Consider the following 20,398-nt stretch of genomic DNA (forward strand, 5'->3'; position numbering starts at 1 on the left):
TTAAACAAAAAAGCAACATCATTACAGCTTTCCAGAGGAGAAAGGGTCTGACCGGCCAAAGGCTGACACCTACACTTGTGTCTACTCTCTCCATGCCTGATGAAACACAGACCAGCAGAATACATGACACAAATTAGTTGTGTTGCATTTGTCAGTGACAGCAACTTTTATTGTCTTTACGATACAAGATAATACAAAGTATTAAAAAGTAATTTTGTTCGGTAAAATAATCGATTGAAAATATAAGTGCATCTTTGGATTAAACAAGATTACAAGCAAATAATTTGCCATGAGATCAGAGAAGCATAAAAGCCAACGGGTCTAGAACCATGCTCCTGGCACCTAATGTTTTCTAATAAAGAATTTCATTCTTTTGAACAGGAATCCTACTCCTTCCCCTAAGTGTGTGGGATTGCAAGTATATATATCAGCTATATACTTGTAAAGGGTTGGAGGGGAGGGAATAAACAAAAACTAATGACAAGTCCTGTCCCAACACCCCTTCTCCACTTATGTTGGAATCTGTACTGTGTTAGAAGGCCTTTTTTACTGCACTTTCCCATTATCACCAGGATTGAACATAAACAGTTTTATGTTGTGGTTAAAAACCCCATAATTTCAGAAAATAGTCCAATTTTACAATTTTGAGCTTTTATACACATGCAGTTTTTCTCTCCCAATAAGCTAAAATGCAACTGCATCAGTTTCCTTTTATCATTTGAATCATTCCTTTATAAGTAATTTCAGGTAAGACATAATGTCGATTGCAGATGACCAAACCAGAACAGAACACTGTACAGGACTGAGACTTTGGGCCAGTTGAGAAATCCTTTTCTCCAAGGTATACCCCTGCCTGGGCATAGCAATATCATTCTTCTTCAAAAACATTACTGGACATAAGTCATTCCCACCATCACCTATATATATAATTTGTGTATAACTCACTCCTCTCTCCAACTGTTTATCTAGAAATTCTTTTAAAACTTTCCTTTTGCAAAGGTTTTTAGGGCACTTTGCACAATGGTGAGCATGGAAGTGCTGTACAGTAAGATAGCCAGTACTGCTGAATGCTGCAGGGTTTGTAAACACTTCATCAAACACTTTATGGAAGTCAGCAGCTTTCAAAATCCAGTCAATAAATACTGTATTAGAATCTGAAACAATTATACAATCAAACAACTCCTTGTTCTCGCCAATAAATCCCAGAAGATCTATCATTCCCGCAGTGAAAGGAATTGTTGTCATAGTTCTTTTCATCTCATCTTCTTTGACACCATTGTCTCCCAAGTAGACAAAGACTCTGCCCATATATTCTGTCCAATGTCCTGGTTGGTAAGAGTTTCTTAATCCATTAGGAAGTTTTCTTTCAGGAGCACATTTCACAATCCAGGTGTCACTATTTTCATCTATGATTGTATGGTCAAAATCAAAAACCAACAGAAATTTCATAGCTGTGAGAAAATAGTTTCCAAAACAAACAAATAAGAAAATTATTTATATAAACAGAAGTACTATATTTCTACCCTGACGTTGTGTTCAGAAGAGAAAAATTCTGGAAGAAAATATTGGAACAAAATAAACTATTTATGGCCACTACCATGACGGGAAGTTGTGCTGTAGCTAAAAATGCAATTTGTAAATGCCAAAGTTCAGTGTCCAACTTCTGTTTAAAATAGTAACTGTGAGAGTATCTAACTCATGCTTACTAATACTTGCTAACACAGCACCAATCTTCCTGTATTCACATACCATCAGTTTGAGCAGACACTAATTTCTCCATCAGCACTCGCCAATGCAACCGAACAGGGATTCTCCTGGCAAAACGCCTCAATAGGTGTTTCAAAAGGAAACGATCACCGTCTGTTCAAACAGACGGAACGGGTTCGAACCTTCAACGAGGCCGCGCTAAATCAAGGCAGCCAACGAGACGAAATGCAGCCGTTAGTGGAGCGGAACCTGCCGGCCCCTCCCGGGCGGGTCAGCCCTGCCCGGGCCCCGCAGCCGGCAGAGCAGCCTGGCGGGCGGGGCCGCAGCCGCTGGAACAGCGCCCGGGGCCGCGGCCCGGCCCGTGAGGGGAAGGGGCAGCGCCGGCCGGCGGGGCCCCGCCCCCCGCGCGCCGTCACGTGACCGCGCGCCGCCGGTCGCCCGGCAACGGCGCCGCGGCCCGGGAAGATGGCGGCGGCTACGGCGGGGCGGCGGCGGCGGCGCGGCGCCCGTGAGTGCGGCTGCCCCGCGGGCAGCGGGACCCGGCGGGAGGGCAGTGGCGAGCCCGCGGCCGCACGGCTCCGGGAGGCTGGAGGGGTGCCCAGCGGGACTCTCATCAAAGCTCCCCCGGCTGCAGACGGCAAGAGGGGCTGTTTCTCCCTAGGAACGGAGTGGAGAGAACTGACCTGAACGCAGCGCAGGTCCAGTAACCTCCAGGGGCAGCGGCTGGGGAAGAAGGAGAGGCTGGCAGAGTCCTGCCTGCAGGGCGCATCGGTGCGCCTTTACTTCTGCTGAGGCTGTCTTCACCTAGGACAGAGGGAGAGGATCAGGTCCCATCCCTGTCGGGAGACTGATCGGCAACGGCATCTGGAAAACAGAGTTTGACACCGGTGTCACTCTAAGAGAAAGCCTCCTTACCTTTCAGGCATGGCCTGTTAGTCTGCTCAAATCACACAATTTCTACAGAACGCCAGCCTGTACAGATTGCCACTCCCTTCAAAACGGGTGGTGACACTTGAAAGAGCTTTTCACAAAACCTAGACATCAAATAGAAAAGCTGCATTTACGCCTTCACACGTGTATGTGAGCCTAATGCAACAAAGAAATCCTAGTCTTGCCAACAAATCAAAAACTGATCTACAACAGAACTATTTCAGTAAATATGATGAGCATGCAGGACATGGAAGTAAGGCACAGTCTGTGCTCAAACTGCTGCCTCATCCAGCCAGCAGAATGAATTTAACAATATTCCTCTTTTCATATTGGGAATGGTCTCTGCTCCCTGCTGTTCTAAGAATCATGCCCAAGCATTGCCAGGGAAGCGTGTTACTACAAGCCAAGCTCACACAGACACACAAACAGGCAAGGGCAGTACTTGGCAGTACAAAGTCCAGGCAGTCAGTGCCTGTCCAAGTACATGCACTGCTCGTAGGCAGACTACAGATACAGATACCCTGTCTTAGCTCTGGGGTTTGGGGATGGGGGACTAAGTAACACTAAGGATACCTTAGTATTATTACCATGCCAGCATTCAAATTCTGATACACATTTGATTATTGGATTTTCTGGTTAAGTAACCTTCATATTTTATCTTCCCTCTGCACAGCACATCATTGGAAAGAAAAGAATATTCTAGATGAGTATTTCCTTCGAAAAGAAAGAGATCTTCGTCAGGTCATTGTATTGCCAAAAGCACAATGGGAAAGGATTCAAGGCAGCATTAGAGAAGCACCACACATTGATGAGAAAAAAGAACAGGAAGAAGTGGACTTGGACTCCAAAGCTGCTGGAAAAGAAGACCCGCGCAATGCCACTCTGGTAAGAACAAGATACATTTGTACACAAGTTGCTTTTGTATATACAAAACCACACATCGTAACATTTCTAGCTATACTCCCTTTGTTTAACATTTGCTTTTGAATATGTATTTCAGCTAAATGCCATTTAAATATGTTTAACATCTAACTTAAACATTTGTATTTTTTTACCTAAAGCTAAAATGCAAAGTAAAAAACCAATACAAAATTTAAGTGTGATTTTTAATTTTGTCTGCACTGTAGAACCTGATAAAACAGAAACTTCAAGCCAAAAAATTACGTGAAGAAAAGGAAGAGGAAGAAAGAAAGTTACTCGATTTGGAAGAAGCAAAGTTCCAAGCGGCAAAACGGAAGGAGGTTATTGATCGTGCAAAAACCTACCTATGTTATCAGGATGACAGAATGAGACAGTTCCATGTCTGTTGACAACTCATATATTTTACATTGCAATTGTACTGAATGTCTCTAAAGGCTTCTGAACATAAAAATGACTTTAAATGTTCTCTTGCAGAGTGCACTTCTACTTACTAAGGTCCTAAAAGAAAGAGATGCCCAAGTTGAATTTCTAAAGTCAAGATTAGTTGATAGCAAAAAGAAGGACTATGAAGAAGAGCAACGTCGATTTAAAGAATACATTCTCAGTGAGCAAGAAAAAGCACATCAGCATTATATGAATAAACAGGCACTATGCAAAGATCAGTTACAACAGTAAGTAATAATTAAAAGCAACCCTACTTCATTATTTACTTAAACTCTTCTCAAAATACATTCTATGAGGTTTTTACAAAAACTTGCTAATAGTTTCACAAATGCCATTCTTTTAAAAGAAGATCACAGAAGATCTTGCCCAAAAGGGAAAAGCTACATGCATTTTTAGTTGCCAACAGTCTGTATGCAAAATTGCCTCTTGGAAGCATCAGCAGGTTTCAGTCAAATCACTGTTCAAATGTTGTTAATGAAATTTAAGTGTACTTTACTCAGTTTTTGTTCCAGACAAGGAAAAGTTTAAATTAGATTTTCCATTTACCCATAATGAGCTTCCAGATTGCACAACAAGAGAAGGCATTACTGTCATTTCTATTCCTTCTCTCAGGTTTTCTGTAGATCTTATGGAGTGGTCCCCAGTGGTATTTATAGGACTGGCCATGGAGATCTGATGAAAGGAATCGAATTTCCCAAGGCAGAGAAAGGGTTCGAAGTCTGGTCTTACATATTCCAGGCACAACACATAGATCCTTGCAGAACTTAGTACAGAACATTACCAGTTTAAGCTGCTGCCCGCATGCCCAGAAGAAACACAGGTATGGTGGGTCATACTGGGGAAATCTTGTTCTCCAAGGATGCTGCAGATATAGGCCAGAGCATTACCAATGCAGTGGTGCTAAGGAGTCATCCAGCTAAAGCTTCTCATCACGACACTGCAAACTGTGAGCATACCATGCAGCTCATTTCTGACCAGGGTTACCATTACAAACAATCATGCTGTTATTCACCTCTGATATTCTACCTACCTTCAACTCAGAGTATCACATTTTTCACTGCAAAGTACCTATGGTCGTGCAGTTCATTACTTCATGCAGTTCCTAGACAATTTATTCACCTTTGTCTGATTCAGAATAAAGGAGCGTGAGCATCTAGCAGATCTGGCCAAAGAGGAAAAAAAAAGAGAAGAGGAAGAAATACAGAGATCAATCCAACTGTACCAACTGGAAACTCAGAGAAAAAAAGAAAAGGAACACGAGGAAAAACTTGCACGCCGGAAGCTGTATCATGTAAGTAGCAGGAAAACAGACAGTTCAAGATGTGCATTTCACCTTGGCTGTGATGGTTGGACTCAGCCCACAAATAAAGGGATCTACTGGCAACAGGGTCTTTGCTGACAGCTTTAGGAGCCTGGGATCAAATGGCTACCCTGCCAGTTGCAGGCCATGTCTTTCCTCTGTGCTTTTGAGAAAGACCTCTTGGAGGCCCCTCCCTACTGTTGTCTGAAGATGCTTTAACTGGTCTATGGTTAAAGATTTGGCTGTAGACATCAAGGAATATCTCCTTGACTTGAGAACTGGATTTAAGTTTCACATTCCTGCTGTTTTTAAGCCCATTATTCTTTGTTAGAAAGAGGAAATAGACAGACACTGAATGTATCTTTTTAATTTGAGTCGATATTTATGATTGCAGAGGTTTAGTGATTTAGTCAAGACTTGCTGCCATCTCATTTCTTCTTTAAAGGCATGCTACTAAGGTACAAACAAGAACTGCCTCAGAGCAGTTCTGGCCAGCATGCAAAGGATAGTTGTTTTTTTACATAAAAGTATAGAAAACTCCTCTTCTGTTGTGCTTTGGATTAAGCTCTTAGACGGGTAGTTTTGGATGAGGTGGGGCCAGGAGCAGAATGATCTGTGTGGGTGGTGGTTGGACCATCCCCCTGGCCCATATGTGTCAGTGGGAGCATGGACAACGCTCTCTGCATTGCACAGCAATTTGTTTGTGTGAGAAGCAGCTGTTTGATGCTCAATCTGTTTGATGCTCAACCCTCACATTGACTGCCTCCTCTTGATGCATGTTTGAATAGGGAGGCAGAAGTAAGTGGAAGTATTCTTTTCTTGTCTTCTCTCTCCTTTCCTGAGGATCCCTTTTCTCTCTTCTGTTTTTGAAAGAAACTTGAGGAGGGGGAACAGGGAGTGATTCCTATAAGCTGCTACCCAAGGTGCAGATATTCCAAACATCATCTGTTACATCAGGACCATTTTGCCCATACAGGCGTATGTAAATGACCAGAAAATAATCAAAGCAATAGAGGAACAAAACCAAATGGAAGAAGATGAGCGGATCAAAGCTCATTTCAAAGCAAAGGAAATTATTGCCCGGATGAGAAAAAAGAAAGAAGCTGAAATGCGTAGGTAGGTGCAATGCTAGAGTATAAATCATAAATGATCTAAAAATTATACTGTAGTTGTTTTCAGATCATTTAGACTAATGATGTAACACAATCAACAGTTATTCTAACACATTATTCTAAATTCTACTCATAGAGAGAACAGGGAATTCATGAGAAAAAGGAAATTTTTTCACAGGTTCCTTAGGAGCAATCTCACCTTTCAAAGTACAGAGGCTTATGAAAGTGCAAAGCTTTGCACCAGTGTATTGTGAAGAGTGATTTTCATATGGCCTGCCAAATCTCCACCTCCTCAACAATTAAGACAATTAAGATCCTTGATGAAAATATTTTTGAGTATAAGCTATATTTCTCTGAGTCAGCTCAAGAAAAATTATTTGACTTCTCAACAAGGCCCAAATATTAATTAACAGCATCATTTTCTTAAGGGGAGATATTTTATCAGTTTAGCATTAAGAGTACCACGTGACGATACCACTGAGTCCATCTAAGAGTTTTCTTCCCTTCCTGCTTCTGGCCAGCATTCCCCTCCTGATGGCAAGATGCTTGCTGGAATCCTTACTGAGTGATCCAGCTCATTACTGAACAGAAACCAGTGATACAAGAACACTGGGAACATTTATTTGCTAAAGCAGATAATATAAAAATAAACCAAAGAGGAGGAACAGAAGGAGATCACGAGTTGGGTGGGTGGGCCAGCCTGTGTGTTCAAGAGGAGAGAGCTCTAGAGCCAGAATTGCTGAGTTTGGTAGCTTCAGGTAGACCCAGATGTGTTGCCCTGGTATGTTATGGAAGCTCATGTTCTTCTGCAGACAAGTACAGGAACAACGGGACAAAATCATTAGTCAATTAGCTGAACAAATGAGTGAGGCATTAAGGAAGGAAGATGGTCGACTGGCTAGAGATGCTGCAAGAATAGAAGCTGAAGAAGAAAAAAAACGCAAAGAGAAAGAAGCAAAACAAAAGGCTGCCCTTGAATCTATTGCTGAACACAGAGCCACTGTGGTAAGAAACTTGGGCTGATCTTACTTTTGCTTATCCCAGCTGAGGAGCCTGGCCCAGACCACAGCTGGTGACTCTGGTGCCAAGCATCAGCAGGTTTCAGCAAGTCTGCTGCCACCTTTCCTGGAGTCCCCTCTCCCTTTCCCCCTTCTGTGTTGGGCACACCTCTGCCAGGGCTGCTGAAAACCCTGGGCTTGGACACTGGCCAGCCACAGTGGCCGTGCTGATCGGAGCGCTGATTCAGGGCTGCTTCTGCACGGAGATACAACTTCCAGCTTAGCAGGCCAGCTCCTTGGTTAACTCCTGTGTGTTTTGTGAACTACAGATGAAGTTGAAAGAGGAAAAGGAGAGACAGGAGAAAGAAGAGGCTGAAAAAGAACGTGATAGGTTAATGGAAAAAGCCCGCATCCACCTTGAAATGGAAAACAAAAAAAAACATGGACGAGATGAGGCAAACAGAGAAGTACAGAAAATTCAGCTCCAGCAAATGGTAAATAGAAAGCTTCAGAAAAAGCTTGCACCTAAACCAATACACTAGTTCCTGCTGAGAGAAAGAGAAGAAGTTTGCTGTTTTGTTTGGATTTTATTGTTTGTTGGGTTGTTTTTAATCACATGTGCTTGGCATATGCTGGTGTTGGAGACCAGCCTCCTCAGAGCATTGGTGCAAATCAAGGGTGGTTTGCAAGGACAGATCACATCCTGTCCTGTGCCATTAGGACATTTTTTCAACCATGCACTGCTGTCCTCTTGTATCTTCTGGGCAGGTCACCAAAGAGCAGCAGCTAATGCTGATGTTCACTCAGCTATTCAATGTACCCTTTCTGGGGAGATAAGGCAGGAGAGAGAAGTGGGGAGGGATGATAAGTGCCAAGTTTCAGCTAAGGATGCCACAGACCTTCTGTAAGCTTTTACCCTCTCTCAGCTCTACAGGATGGTGATGTTGAGAACAAAGTACTAAGCTTTGTTATTCCCTTTTCTCATCAGGCTGAAAAGCAGGCAAGAAAAGAGCAGGAAAAGCAAGCAGACTTGGACTACAATGCTCAGAGAGAGGCTATTGCACTTTATAAAGAGCAAGAGTTTCAGAAATATGCAAAGGAATTAATTGAAACAGAATCCAAGACGACACATCATCTTTATCCTCTTCTCAAAGCATGTGAAAATGGAAGAGGACTTGGACATAGGCCGTTTTTCTGAGAGAAGAAGAAATAAATACTAGTTTCCAAACATATAATTCTATGTTGGGACCCAGTTACCTTGTTGTAACTGTAATGCTGCTCAAGAAACAAAAAAATGAAGCAATGTTTTTGTTTAAGAAAGTTTTTTAAACTGTCCACCAAGGAAAGGCAGAAGCCATTTTCAAGTTAAATAAATATGTTTTTCAACCATACAGGCAGAGTTAACTGTAAATTATTTATATCAAATATATACCATGAATCTAGACTTCCATTTGAAAAAATAAAAGATTGCCATATAACTGGTTATATTCAAACATCCCCAGCCTATTTCATGAATGTTAGTTTATTAAACTTGAGACAGGAATTCATATTATATAATTGTCACTGTAAGCCATTCCAGCCAAAAGCTCACTACTTCTGTTATATTTTTAATATTCATTGATCTAAAAATTCACTGTCCCAGGTTACAACTACAGGGGACCAAAAAAAGAGAACATATGTGAAAGTTAGAACAGTTAGGGTGTGCAGTTTTGGTAGTATTTTGCACCTATGTCTGAAAAACAAATGTCATGCTATAAATCAGTTTTATTACATGAAAATGTTAATGTAAATTGATTCCAGCCCTTAAAAAGTCACCAAAGAGACAAATAGGTCCCAATACAGCTGTAAATAGGGCCTACAAAATCAGCACATCAACAAGACACAACATAGTTGGGCTGTTCCTTCAAAAAGACTAACAGCAATTCAGGCTGTAAATAGATGTGATCTATTTAATAGGTAAATAGATGTGATCTAAAATTGTCTCTCAGATTCCTCAGCAATTTTACTCACCAACACCCAAGTCACAGATAAATTTCCCTCCTTAAGCTTACGTTTCTTTCATTTCCTTGCCTTGGAAATTAGGGATTCCTGAAATGACTTCCTCCACCAGCACCCTGGCCTTTAAACAGGGTATCCCACTAGCCTGGTGTTCACTGGAAGCAAAGTCCAAGAAACCTGAAGCTTTGCTTTGTTGCACCCCACAGCTGCCAGTCTCTGCTGGCCAGACCAGAAAATAATACATCCAAAAAAAATCCAGAAAGGACACTTGCCAATATTTTAGTTTTGAACGTGGGTCTTTGCTGTGTCCTCAAGTTCCTTGGCCTAGCTGCCGAAAGCAGCCAGGCCTTGGAAAAAGCACAGGGCTTCGAGGAAGATGCGAGCCTACCCTGGAGGCAAGGTACTTCTAGGGAGCTGAGGGCCAAGCCGAACTGGCTTTACCTCCCTTACACTGTGCAAACCTGGGTGTAAGGGCGGTGCTGTCCTTCCCGGGGGCAGCACTCACCTCCTCGAGAAGTCTCCCAGGCAAGGCAAGGGGTGAATCCCTGGAAGGAGAAGGAGGCCCGACCTCCTCATCCAGCTCCCAGAGCCGCCAAGGGCTCCGGGCCCCGGCAACAGGCAGGCCTGGCCGGGCGAAGGTTCTTGTGAGGCGCGGCGGCGCACGGAGCCCGGCCGAGCGCCCCGGCCCCGGCGAACCGGCGGGAGCAGAAGGACAGAGGCGGAGGGGCCATTTCAGCCTCTTACCTACGGTACGGACGCTCCGCAGAGAAACGAGATGTTCGGAACCGGCTTTGGAGAAGGGTCCGGCCTCCGGGGCTGGGGGACGGCTTCCTCCCCGCCCCTCCTCTCCCCTCCCCTCCCTCCGTGTGTGACGGACCGGCCGCTGCCCGCCCGCAGCTCCCCGGGGCGGGGCTGGGCGGGGCGCGGTGCCGCTCCATCTATCGCGACACAGCGCCCGCCGCCCACTCGGGTGCCATTCCCGCCTCGGCGCCGGAACGCTTCCGCGGGCACCGCCTTTGAGCGGGCCGGGAGAGGGAGTCCCCATTTCCCGGAAACAGAGCCGTCGGTGAGGATCCCTGCTTCTCCTTCGGCAGAGGCTCCGTCTGCACGAGGCGGCGAAGAAGGCCGGCGATGGACCGCGATGGGCCGGACGCCGTTCGGCAGGAGGCAGAGGTGGAGCGTGGCCGCTACCTGAGCCGCCGCGCCGTGGCCCAGGAGCAGCTGGCGCAGTGAGTCCGGCGGCGGGGCCCGGGAGCGGGGCGAGGGGGTTTGGGTTAAAACCTCGCCGTGGCAAGCCCGGCCCGGGCGGGTCCCGGCGCCACGGCCCGCCGAAAGGGGCGGCTCTTGGGCGCTAACCCGCGTTTCGTGCCCGGGGCTCCGTGACTCACTGCTTTTCAACGAGGGTTTTAAATCATCCTCACCTCGTGGTCGGACTGACCTTTCCCCATCCTCTATAATTCTGTTCTCCAGCTTCAGAAAGGTCTCTTGCTGTCAGGGGTTATGTTCATCCCAACACATCCAACAAGACTGGCTCAATTCTGGCACCGAGAGCAAGTGGCTTGTCTCACTGTTGCTGCTTCTCCCTCTACCTAGAAGCCTTCACACTTCCAGCTGGCATGGGCATCATGGCCATGTCTTGCACAGTGCTGTGGCACTGCTTAGAAGGCTCCTTGCTGGAAAAGGCCGAGGTTGTACAGGGAGCGGGATAACAATGAAACAGGCAAATCAATTCAATCTAACATTTGAGTCCATACACTGTTCATGTTCACTTTTGCTAGTATTGACTTCCCTAGTGCCCTCAGACTGGAACTGAGCTTTGGCCAGTTTCTCGCTTATAGAAACTTATTCAGGTTTTCATCTCTGATATTTTACTTTGAAGTACCAGGGTTTTTACTGTTAAAGTACCTATAGATGTGCATAATCTATATCTGTTCATTATTACTTCATGCTGTCCCTAGCTCATTTATGCACTTCCCTTTTCTGATTCAGAATAAAGGAGCACAAGGATCAAGCAGATCTGGCTAAGCTGGAAAAGAGAAGAGAAGGGGAACGAATACAGCAATCAAGCCAATTGTACCAACTGGAAATTCAGAGAGATAAAGAGAAGGATCAGGAGAAAAAAGTTGAATTCCAGAGGCAGCATCATGTAAGTAGTAGGAAAGCAGACAGTTCAAAATACATATTTCACCTTGACTGTGATGGTTGGACTCAGCCCACAAATAAACAGTATTGTGGGTAACAGGGTGTTTGATGACAGCTTTAGTAGCCTGGGATCAAATGGCTACCCTGCCAGTTGCAGGCCATGTCTTTCCTCTGTGCTTTTGAGAAAGACCTCTTGGAAGTTTTAATGAGGCACCTGAGCTTTAACTGGTTTACAATGGAAAAGTCTGCAAGAGTCAGCAAGGAGATTGTCCTTTACTTGAGAACTGGATTTAGGTTCCATGTACTTGCTCTGTTTTAAGTCCATTTTTCTTTGTTAGGGAGAGGGAATAGCCTGAGTATGACAATATCTTATAAACTCGATGACCTGAGTTCTGTTTTCCTGCCAATACCTGCTTGAGCAGGGAAACTGAAGTAGAGGTACTGTGATGATTCACTACCATGTGAGGGAGTAAAAAGAGAGAATTTCCACTAAAACCCTACTTGCGTTTTTTCCTTGCATACTCCTCACCCCAAGTACACAAATTTCCCCCCATTTCCTCCCAACCTTGTATGTGCAACAAAAAGCTATACATACTGCCAAGCGGTACAGTGCCATTTCTGAGTCATTACAAAATGCCTTACTTTGATGGTCTACAGCCTTACTGTTCAAGCTCTTCAGAGTCTGCACCATATGAATGATAGACAGGATGGGAACAGTATAGCTGGAGCCACTGGGAATGTAGAGGAGAGAATATAAAGATGCTATAAGCCCAGAACTGCAACCACATACTAATTTTACTTTTGCTGTGGTTTGTGATAAGTAGATAATAAAAATTTTCTTTTATCCCTGGGTTTCTATCTTCTGTAAAGAACTTCTGATGTAAAAAACTCCTTATTACTGGCTAGCCTGAAGTATTTGCTAGAATTTGTTTTTAGTTCATGTTTCCAAAATCTAGTTCTACATGAAAATAAACGTTTTCCATTTAAACAGGAATATGTAGCTGAACAGAAAATATTTAAAGCTGAAGAGAAACAAAAAGAAGACAAAGATGATGATCGGATTAGGGCTTATATTAAAGGAAAAGAAATGATGGCTGATCTGACTAGAGAAAAAAATGCAGAGACTAACAGGTGAGTCCAGGGATAATTTTCAGTGATAAGATTCAAACTTGCAATTTCATTTTGTGACAAACAGTGTTTTCAGTTGTTATATCATCGAGATCAGAACTTTGATGCAAGCAAGTTTTCTGTAATTAAAACTTGGAGTAGAAAGTGCAGAAAAAATGCCTACCAGTTCCAGTAGTTATTGGTGCTGTTGGGGTGGAGGTAGGATTGCTGGTGTTATTAGAAGCAATAGGTACCACTTGCCTCTGGTAATCTGAGCAGATGTCCTGGGATGTTACAGTAATTCATGTTCTCCTGCAGGATGACAGAGAAGGACAAGGACAAAGCTTTTGAACAATTAAATGCACAGATGAATGAGAAATTCAAGATTGAAGATGATCGTCTTGCTAGAGGAGCTGCAGAGGTAGAAGTTGAGTACCAAATAAAAAATAAAGAGAAAGAAATGAAAAAAAAGGCTGCTCTTGAATCCATTGAAGAAAACAGAGTCACTGTGGTAAGAAACGGGGGCTGTCCTTGTTCCTCTTTCTGTCATATACTTGTACGTAGGAATGGTGTTTGGAAATGCCAGTTTCTAGCGCAGTCTGGAGTGAGACACACATGCACATTCTCACCAGTTGCTTTTCATTTATCATCTAGAATTTTAGAACTAAATCCTTAAGAAGGGTGCAGGCAGCATATATGGTGATCCTCTCTTCAATAAAATTAGACTGGGAAGGCTCTGTAATTTGTGCAAATTGCACTGCTTACTCCAGCTGAGGAGCCTGGCCCAATCCACAGCAGGTGACTCTGGTGCCAAGCATCAGCAGGTTTCAGCAAGTCTGCTGCCACCTTTCCTGGAGTCCCCTCTCCCTTTCCCCCTTCTGTGTTGGGCACACCTCTGCCAGGGCTGCTGAAAACCCTGGGCTTGGACACTGGCCAGCCACAGTGGCCGTGCTGATCGGAGCGCTGATTCAGGGCTGCTTCTGCACGGAGATACAACTTCCAGCTTAGCAGGCCAGCTCCTTGATTAACTCCTGTGTGTTTTGTGAACTACAGATGAAGTTGAAAGAGGAAAAGGAGAGACAGGAGAAAGAAGAGGATGAGAAGGATCATAATCAGTGGATGACAGAAAATGATGTCTACATGGAAATGGAAAAAGCCAAGAAACAAAGACAGCGTGATGCAAACATGGAAATACAGAAATTTCAGCTCCAGCAAATGGTAAATAGAAAAACTGTATACTGTCAGCCCCTTCAGAAAGAAGCACACTTCTATATCCATAGTACTAGACCTCTTGGACAGAAGAGAAGAGGGGGGTGAGAGAGGGAGAGAAAGCTTGCTATGGGTGTGATGTACATATTTTGTTTGGTTTGGTTTTTTACCTGTGTGCACTGGAGCTGCTGATGTTGGAGAGGTGACTGACTGTATCTATGGGCCACAAGAGGCTTGTTTGTGGAGTGAGAAGGTTACTGCTGAAAACTTGACAATGCATGATACACATTTCAGAGGTTTATGGGCCTCCTCTTGGAGCAGTAGAACAGAAACCTCTTCCAGGTGGACTTGGCCCATATGAGTCAGGGAGGATTACTGTGAGGGCTGGTAATAAGAGATCAACAATGACAGATCACATCCTATCCTGTGCCATTAGGACATTTTTTCAACCATGCACTGCTGTCCTCTTGTATCTTCTGGGCAGGTCACCAAAGAGCAGCAGCTAATGCTGATGTTCACTCAGCTATTCAATGTACCCTTTCTGGGGAGATAAGGCAGGAGAGAGAAGTGGGGAGGGATGATAAGTGCCAAGTTTCAGCTAAGGATGCCACAGACCTTCTGTAAGCTTTTACCCTCTCTCAGCTCTACAGGATGGTGATGTTGAGAACAAAGTACTAAGCTTTGTTATTCCCTTTTCTCATCAGGCTGAAAAGCAGGCAAGAAAAGAGCAGGAAAAGCAAGCAGACTTGGACTACAATGCTCAGAGAGAGGCTGCTTTCCATCGGGATCGAGCATTTCGGAGATAAAGGCAGTGAGTAACTGAATCAGTGCCATTACTGGATGTAACTTCTATTCTATGCAAACATTAAAGGAAGGAACAAGATGTGGGCTTCCTATTGAGAACAACTGCAAGAATGGTGGAGTGGATAATCTGCAGTATTAAAAACAGTAAAAATTGGGGTGTGGGTGGATAAAGATGGTTGATGCAATGCCTTCCTGCCTCATATATGAGCCCCCAGCTTGCTCAGGACTGAGAAAACACTTGGCATTTTGCCATGACTTTTAAAGCCTGCTTTGGCCCTCAAAGCTCTGCCTGAGGGCAGGGCCAAGAACTCTCCTCAGGGCCAGCACAGACTGTTATTGTCTTGGTCAGTCCTGCTGTGGTCTGGGCGGCTGCACACTTTTTGGATAGAAGAACATGGCTGGGTGGAGCTGACTGACTCTGTACCCATGTCAATTAGCATGGCCCATTATGCTGTAATGTAAGACAAAGCACAATAAGTAGAAATAATGAAGACCTGTTTCAAAACCTCACTTCAGATCTAAAGTAAAAGACTAACATTGCTGCACTATCAACTAAAAGTCACGCAGAGTTCTCTCCAATTATCTTGGAGTAGTTAATTTTGAAAATTACATATTACAAAAAGAGATGTGGCAATTAACTTGTGAAATTGTCCCTCAGTACTTTCTTCCTTTGTTCACTAATGAAAAATTTATTTCCCTTTTCTCTGAGCCAGTGCTCATTTTATTACATCAAGCTTTTTTTCAGCAAGCAGAAAGAATGGAAACTTTTATAAAAGCCTTTTGATGGCAGAAGCTGGAGCCTTAAGAAGTATTGACTACAGCAGGAGTGGTGCTGAAACCTGCAGAGCTTGATAATGCTCCAAATGAATCCCTAAGTGCAAATTTGCACATGCTCACTACTATGCAATTGGTGAGTTCAATGGGTTTTTAGTCTACTTCCACAGCAGCAAGAAACAAGGTGGATTGCAGCCTCATTTCCTACTCAGCTTCCAGAAATGTCCTGTTCTGCAGTTCACGTACATCTACATTTGAAGTCTACAGCCTGCTTCCATCAGGCTTCTACTCCTTTTACTTTGAACAGACAACCCATCAAACCCATTAAACTCCAGTACCAGAAAACAACTCTTCATTTCAGTACACCTAGAATAAAGTGGGAATTACGTGTATTTTTAAAGCATGTTGGCTAAATATACATTTAGTTACCCAAATGCAGCATGAAAAAAATCCAGCAGCAATCATGATCTCAATTTATTCTGTTGACTCTGAGATGCACATACTTCGTATGCTTGTTTTAAATAACTAATTCTAATTAGTAATTTTCTGTAAAACCTCTGTAAAGCATAGTATGATGACACTAGATCAGAAGGGCCAGAGGTGGTGGAATGTTGCTGGTAAAAGGTGTCCTGTATAAGGCAGGAGGCTGGTCTAGTTGCTCACCAGAGTCCTTCTCAGCTGCCATTTAAAGATAGGGAGATTAAAATACAGGGAGATAAACTGCAGCTGATAAGAAAAGAAACTGTTGACCTGGAAGAACCTACTCATTGAGAGGTACCTTCATTTAATGCCTAGGGCCATTCTTGTGTAGTTATTAGCTGGAGTCATCCTTCCTGAAGGTATTTAGATGTGTAGATGGTGCTTAGGGACATGGATTAGCTAGTGTTGGGCTTCAATACTGGGTTAATAGCTGAACTTGATCTTAAAGGTCTCCTCCAACCTGAATTCTATAAAGTTTTAATTAAAAACTAGCAAATCAGAAAATGCTTGAGAAATAATTTGACTAGTAAACTCTAATTATTGGTTTTCTTCAAAAAAGCATCTTCTCAGATATTGTTCTGCTTCAGGACATTGCAGCAGGTGAGAGTCATGATAGATATTAGCCTTATTTGAAGACCAAGACCTTAGAAATGCAAGGCAACCCCTCAGAGGGACTGAAACTGAGACCTTAAATCCAACTGCATTTTTTCCACACTTGTGATCCAATTCTGGGAAGAGAACAGCAACTTTACTTTGAACATGTGTGCCTCCAGTGTCTGACATGGCACTCTCCCAACAGTATTTCAGCTCACACCTGTGTGGTGGTGGACATGTAAAAGTACTGTTCTCATGGATCTAATACAACTCCTACCTGGCAAATGGAAGAGAACAGCTCTCTAAAATGCCTAATATCCTAAGGGAATTTGAATTAACTAACTGTGCAGCTCTTTACTCTTAGGTAGTGTTCCAGGTTGGACTTACTAGGTCTGTGCAAGTTCTTTTTGCATGTCTTTGTTACCAATTAGCTCTGAGGAAGTTTGAAGAGGATACATACCTGGAAACAAACGGCCCACGAACAGAAGAGCTGGCACCATGGGACAATTAAGGATGAACATTTTCACATCCCAATACAGACTTGCTCTATACTTCTGAAAAAGAAAAAAAATCTTTTCAAAGCTTCCTTGAAACATGTTCCTAGTCATGTGAGGTCAAATAATTTACTGTTTTAACAGCTAAATTCTTTCAAATGTCTGTTATTAACTTAGGCCTTCCTGTTACCTCTTGAATGGAAGAGTGCTGCAGCTAGTCTGTAATCTTCCTCCTTGTTCTGGCAGTGCATCCTTGTTTCTGATACTGATCTTCCTGTTCTGGAGGGTATTTTTGAGAGACAGAAAATTCACTACCTCTAAAAAGCATACAAAAATCCCCATAATCAGTGAAGGCTAAGATGGTAGAGGGAGGTAAAGGTGAGAGATTAGAGAACACCATATGAGACATTTTCTTTGGAATTATCTTAATTTTTTTTCTGTTTAGACTAAGTTGTGGTATAGGCTTTGTTAGGCTTGTAATGTGTGAAGTCACTGCTTTCATACTACTGCACTCCCACCGTTTTAACCTAAATTTCTTTTTGTTTTGGTATATCATGGCTTTTTTATTACTAGATATTTAAGTGATACATGAATGGTTCAAATCTGTCCTCTGATCTGGTAAACCAGTCTCTAGTAAGCAGTCTTAAAGCAGAGCTCTTTGTTGCTTGCTGACACTATTTTGTATAAACCAGCACAGCACTTTGTTTTTCTGTGGATTGCCTCAGCTCCAATACATTATCCAGAGAAATTAACAGTTCTGGTGGGTACTGAAGGGCTTTAACATCAGCACTGCAGGTCCAGGAAAATTCAACACTGATAACATAGTAATTGCACACACACCCCCCCACAATAAGTAGCATCTGGACTGACTCCTTTTCTTTGTAAAAGGAAAATAAGCAAAGATTAGAAAGAAAAAGCAGCATGTACTGAAGTGTGTGTTACTGAGCAGACCAAGAAAAATCCAACAACTGGCACAATGCACAAGGGCAAAGTTTGGAACGATCTTTGGTAAAATTTATTAAGTATTTCTGCATTAGTTTCAGTTACAATCTATCAGTGCATATACAATTAATAGAAACTACTAATTATACACTTAAACTGTTTCTTTTTTCTTCAGAAACATATTTTACCATTACAGAAGCATCTACAAAGGAGTAAGAAGCTAGCCACTAACTCCTTCCAAGTTCTGTGTGCCTGCAAAACCAATCAGTGCCTAAGAGCAGAAGCTAACTGTGGACCAAGTTACAAACATGCTATTTGCTACAACCTGCCTATAACTCAAGCTCAAGAAACAAGTGCTATAGCTTGCAACTGGACTTGAACTAGTCTAACTTTATTATGGAACAAAGCTGTATTCTTTTCAGAAAGTCAAGTGGTAACAACCAAAGGTAAACTATCAGTTCATCTGTACTGTACTCCTTGAATATGCCTGGGCCTCCAGGCTCAACTAAAACCTTCTGTTTTGACTTGAAAAAAAAAAATCCTACTCAACAAATAGAATTGGATATATCTGTCTGTAACAATAAAATCCATGTTGACTGTACCTTTTTTTGGTGACAGTTTTCTACTTACTTTTACTTTGGAGAATGCAATGAAAGGTAGAAACAGTATCTTGAGAAGTTGTGGCATTGTCTGAGTCTTTTAATCCTTTATGAGAGATGTCTGCAACAAGACTGCATCTAGCACTCCAGCTACCCTGACTACAGGAAATGGGAAAAACACCTTCCTGTCATCTCCTAAGCACTCTGCTGCCAACCAGCCAGGCTGTGATGCTGCTGTAGGTGACTTTTTGATTAAAAGTTGCTTTTTCACTCAGTTCTAAACTGACTGTAAGCTGTGTTCATTACATTTACGTTGAGACTGAACAAACAGTTCTTCTGTAGTGAAAACTGTTCTGCTTCACATTCAGACACACACACAAAGACTTGTATTTTTTTCAAGTAAAAGACCATAGTTGGCAACAAGCAGAGTTTGCAATTAGACACTAGGCCAGCTTCATTACATAGCTGCATTTTTATATGTTACAATATAAACATAATAGACTCTCATTTGCCATTCTGTTGTAGAAATTCTTAATTGCACCGACTGTTTGACACTATCATCTAATGTAACATGGAATAAAAATCTAACTTCACATCTTCAGTAAAAATTTATTGATCTTGGCTTAACTGAGGAGGTAATATCCTGAGATCAGATCACTCTGCCTTGTAAATCTGTACTCAAAGTATCAGCATGTCAGAAGGCTGGAGGTTGGCCAAGCACATTTACCCTGAGATGAGCTCACTTGGTCAGAGCATGGTGCTAATAACGCTGAGCTCATGGGTTTGATCCTGCATGGCCCACTCACCTAAGAGCTGACCTGATGATTCTTGTAGGACCCTTCCAACTTGGAATATCCTGTGAATTTACAAGCATAGGTTGCAAATATGACTTAGAAACGATTATTTCTCTAAATGCAGAAGATGCTAAGACTGCAAGAAGCACATGTGGCAGACATAGAATACACTAGTAAGCAAAAAAAGCATTTATTTCTGAGAAGTGCTTTGGTACACAACTTGTACATTTCAAATCAAGAATTCATTCTCTCAGCTTACAACTAAATAATCTTCCCTGTTACGAACTATAAATTACAAAATGTCCAAAAGACTCTGATTAATTACAAAATACTCTGCTAAATGCTACATGCACAATACTGCTGGTATAATTAATACTTATTTTAGCTGAAAGAACACAGTTATCAGCTAGCTCCTCTTACTATTGTTTAGAATTTAATATGCTGAAATTCTTTCCAATCCTTTCAATCACTCTTTCCAATAGCAGCTATGGCTAATGCCACACAGAGACTACCTTTTATAATGGGGATATGTAGCCATGTCTAACTTCCTGCCAAAATAGCAAGTTTCCAAAAGTGCTTTACATATTGCAAAATTTAAATTCAAAATCAGGGTGCTGCATTAGTTCAGCTTATTTAGTCCTTTTAATGTCTTAGAACTTCCATGAGTACAAATATAAATTTAAAACCAATTATATGCATATTCAGCAGTTCAAGATGACTGTCTGATTAAGGAAAGATACTAACTTATTAATATTTTCACAAAATATACCTTTACCTTTATGTAGTTTTACTATCTACACTCATCACCTTTTTTATATTTTATTACTGCTAATCCTTTTGTGAGATTTCATACTAGAACCAGAAAACATAATTTCATATGATACTTAAATCAAACAAACAGGTGAACATTACTTTTGGCCTTTACACAACAAAGTTTTGTTGAAACAGTGGTCATAATGACATGAATTGTTCAAGGGTGAGAAGTATGACTAAACCAAAATGGAAAGCTAAAGTTTTCTGCTAGGCAACTGCAGACCTGTAGTAAATTC

General features: G+C 42.5%; 3 protein-coding genes across 18 annotated transcripts; 2 read left to right on the plus strand and 1 right to left on the minus strand.

Moving 5' to 3' along the window:
- Positions 1-137: 137 nt before the first annotated feature.
- On the minus strand, positions 138-10,375 carry PHOSPHO2 (phosphatase, orphan 2). Of its 14 annotated transcripts, none has more exons than XM_066553947.1 (6): positions 10,155-10,235; positions 5,033-5,164; positions 3,903-4,946; positions 2,623-3,302; positions 2,391-2,511; positions 138-1,451 (listed from the first exon to the last, which is right to left on the minus strand). In XM_066553947.1, the coding sequence occupies exon 6, from the start codon at positions 1,447-1,449 to the stop codon at positions 724-726; it is 726 nt and encodes a 241-aa protein (XP_066410044.1). In that variant the 5' UTR covers positions 1,450-1,451; positions 2,391-2,511; positions 2,623-3,302; positions 3,903-4,946; positions 5,033-5,164; positions 10,155-10,235; the 3' UTR covers positions 138-723. The 14 variants fall into 14 exon arrangements, with proteins under 14 accessions (XP_066410044.1, XP_066410047.1, XP_066410050.1 ...); XM_066553950.1 differs by having other exon boundaries at positions 2,623-2,741; positions 3,211-4,946; XM_066553953.1 differs by lacking the exon at positions 3,903-4,946 and having other exon boundaries at positions 2,623-2,741.
- On the plus strand, positions 2,153-8,803 carry CFAP210 (cilia and flagella associated protein 210). The gene is made up of 9 exons (XM_066553940.1): positions 2,153-2,215; positions 3,311-3,522; positions 3,765-3,938; positions 4,033-4,229; positions 5,137-5,293; positions 6,279-6,418; positions 7,227-7,419; positions 7,742-7,906; positions 8,401-8,803. The coding sequence occupies exons 1-9, from the start codon at positions 2,173-2,175 to the stop codon at positions 8,608-8,610; spliced, it is 1,491 nt and encodes a 496-aa protein (XP_066410037.1). The 5' UTR covers positions 2,153-2,172; the 3' UTR covers positions 8,611-8,803.
- LOC136559063 (cilia- and flagella- associated protein 210-like) lies at positions 10,367-18,557 on the plus strand. Of its 3 annotated transcripts, none has more exons than XR_010783957.1 (8): positions 10,367-10,639; positions 11,400-11,556; positions 12,544-12,683; positions 12,978-13,170; positions 13,713-13,877; positions 14,573-14,679; positions 15,386-15,582; positions 18,132-18,557. XR_010783957.1 is itself a non-coding variant. In XM_066553957.1 (7 exons), the coding sequence occupies exons 1-6, from the start codon at positions 10,542-10,544 to the stop codon at positions 14,672-14,674; spliced, it is 855 nt and encodes a 284-aa protein (XP_066410054.1). In that variant the 5' UTR covers positions 10,367-10,541; the 3' UTR covers positions 14,675-14,679; positions 18,132-18,557. The 3 variants fall into 3 exon arrangements, 1 of the variants encoding a protein (XP_066410054.1); XR_010783958.1 differs by having other exon boundaries at positions 15,418-15,582; XM_066553957.1 differs by lacking the exon at positions 15,386-15,582.
- Positions 18,558-20,398: the final 1,841 nt, after the last annotated feature.

Source organism: Molothrus aeneus, chromosome 7 (genome assembly GCF_037042795.1).
Source record: "Molothrus aeneus isolate 106 chromosome 7, BPBGC_Maene_1.0, whole genome shotgun sequence".
In the NCBI taxonomy this organism is placed as follows: Eukaryota; Metazoa; Chordata; class Aves; order Passeriformes; family Icteridae; genus Molothrus; species Molothrus aeneus.

What these genes read in the sequence shown, in the direction of transcription:
- CFAP210 (XM_066553940.1), top strand. Translation starts at nt 2,173, where the DNA reads ATGGCGGCGGCTACGGCGGGGCGGCGGCGGCGGCGCGGCGCCC. An exon ending in GCGGCGGCGGCGCGGCGCCC is followed by an intron (nt 2,216 to 3,310) that starts GTGAGTGCGGCT and finishes CCCTCTGCACAG; the next exon opens with CACATCATTGGAAAGAAAAG. An exon ending in CTGAACACAGAGCCACTGTG is followed by an intron (nt 7,420 to 7,741) that starts GTAAGAAACTTG and finishes TGTGAACTACAG; the next exon opens with ATGAAGTTGAAAGAGGAAAA.
- PHOSPHO2 (XM_066553943.1), bottom strand. Translation starts at nt 10,348, where the DNA reads ATGGAGCGGCACCGCGCCCCGCCCAGCCCCGCCCCGGGGAGCTGCGGG. An exon ending in GCGGAGCGTCCGTACCGTAG is followed by an intron (nt 5,165 to 10,154) that starts GTAAGAGGCTGA and finishes CTCTTTGGCCAG; the next exon opens with ATCTGCTAGATGCTCACGCT. An exon ending in TGGACCTGCGCTGCGTTCAG is followed by an intron (nt 1,407 to 2,390) that starts GTCAGTTCTCTC and finishes ATACAATCATAG; the next exon opens with ATGAAAATAGTGACACCTGG.
- LOC136559063 (XM_066553957.1), top strand. Translation starts at nt 10,542, where the DNA reads ATGGACCGCGATGGGCCGGACGCCGTTCGGCAGGAGGCAGAGGTGGAG. An exon ending in AAAAATGCAGAGACTAACAG is followed by an intron (nt 12,684 to 12,977) that starts GTGAGTCCAGGG and finishes GTTCTCCTGCAG; the next exon opens with GATGACAGAGAAGGACAAGG. An exon ending in AATTTCAGCTCCAGCAAATG is followed by an intron (nt 13,878 to 14,572) that starts GTAAATAGAAAA and finishes TTTTCTCATCAG; the next exon opens with GCTGAAAAGCAGGCAAGAAA.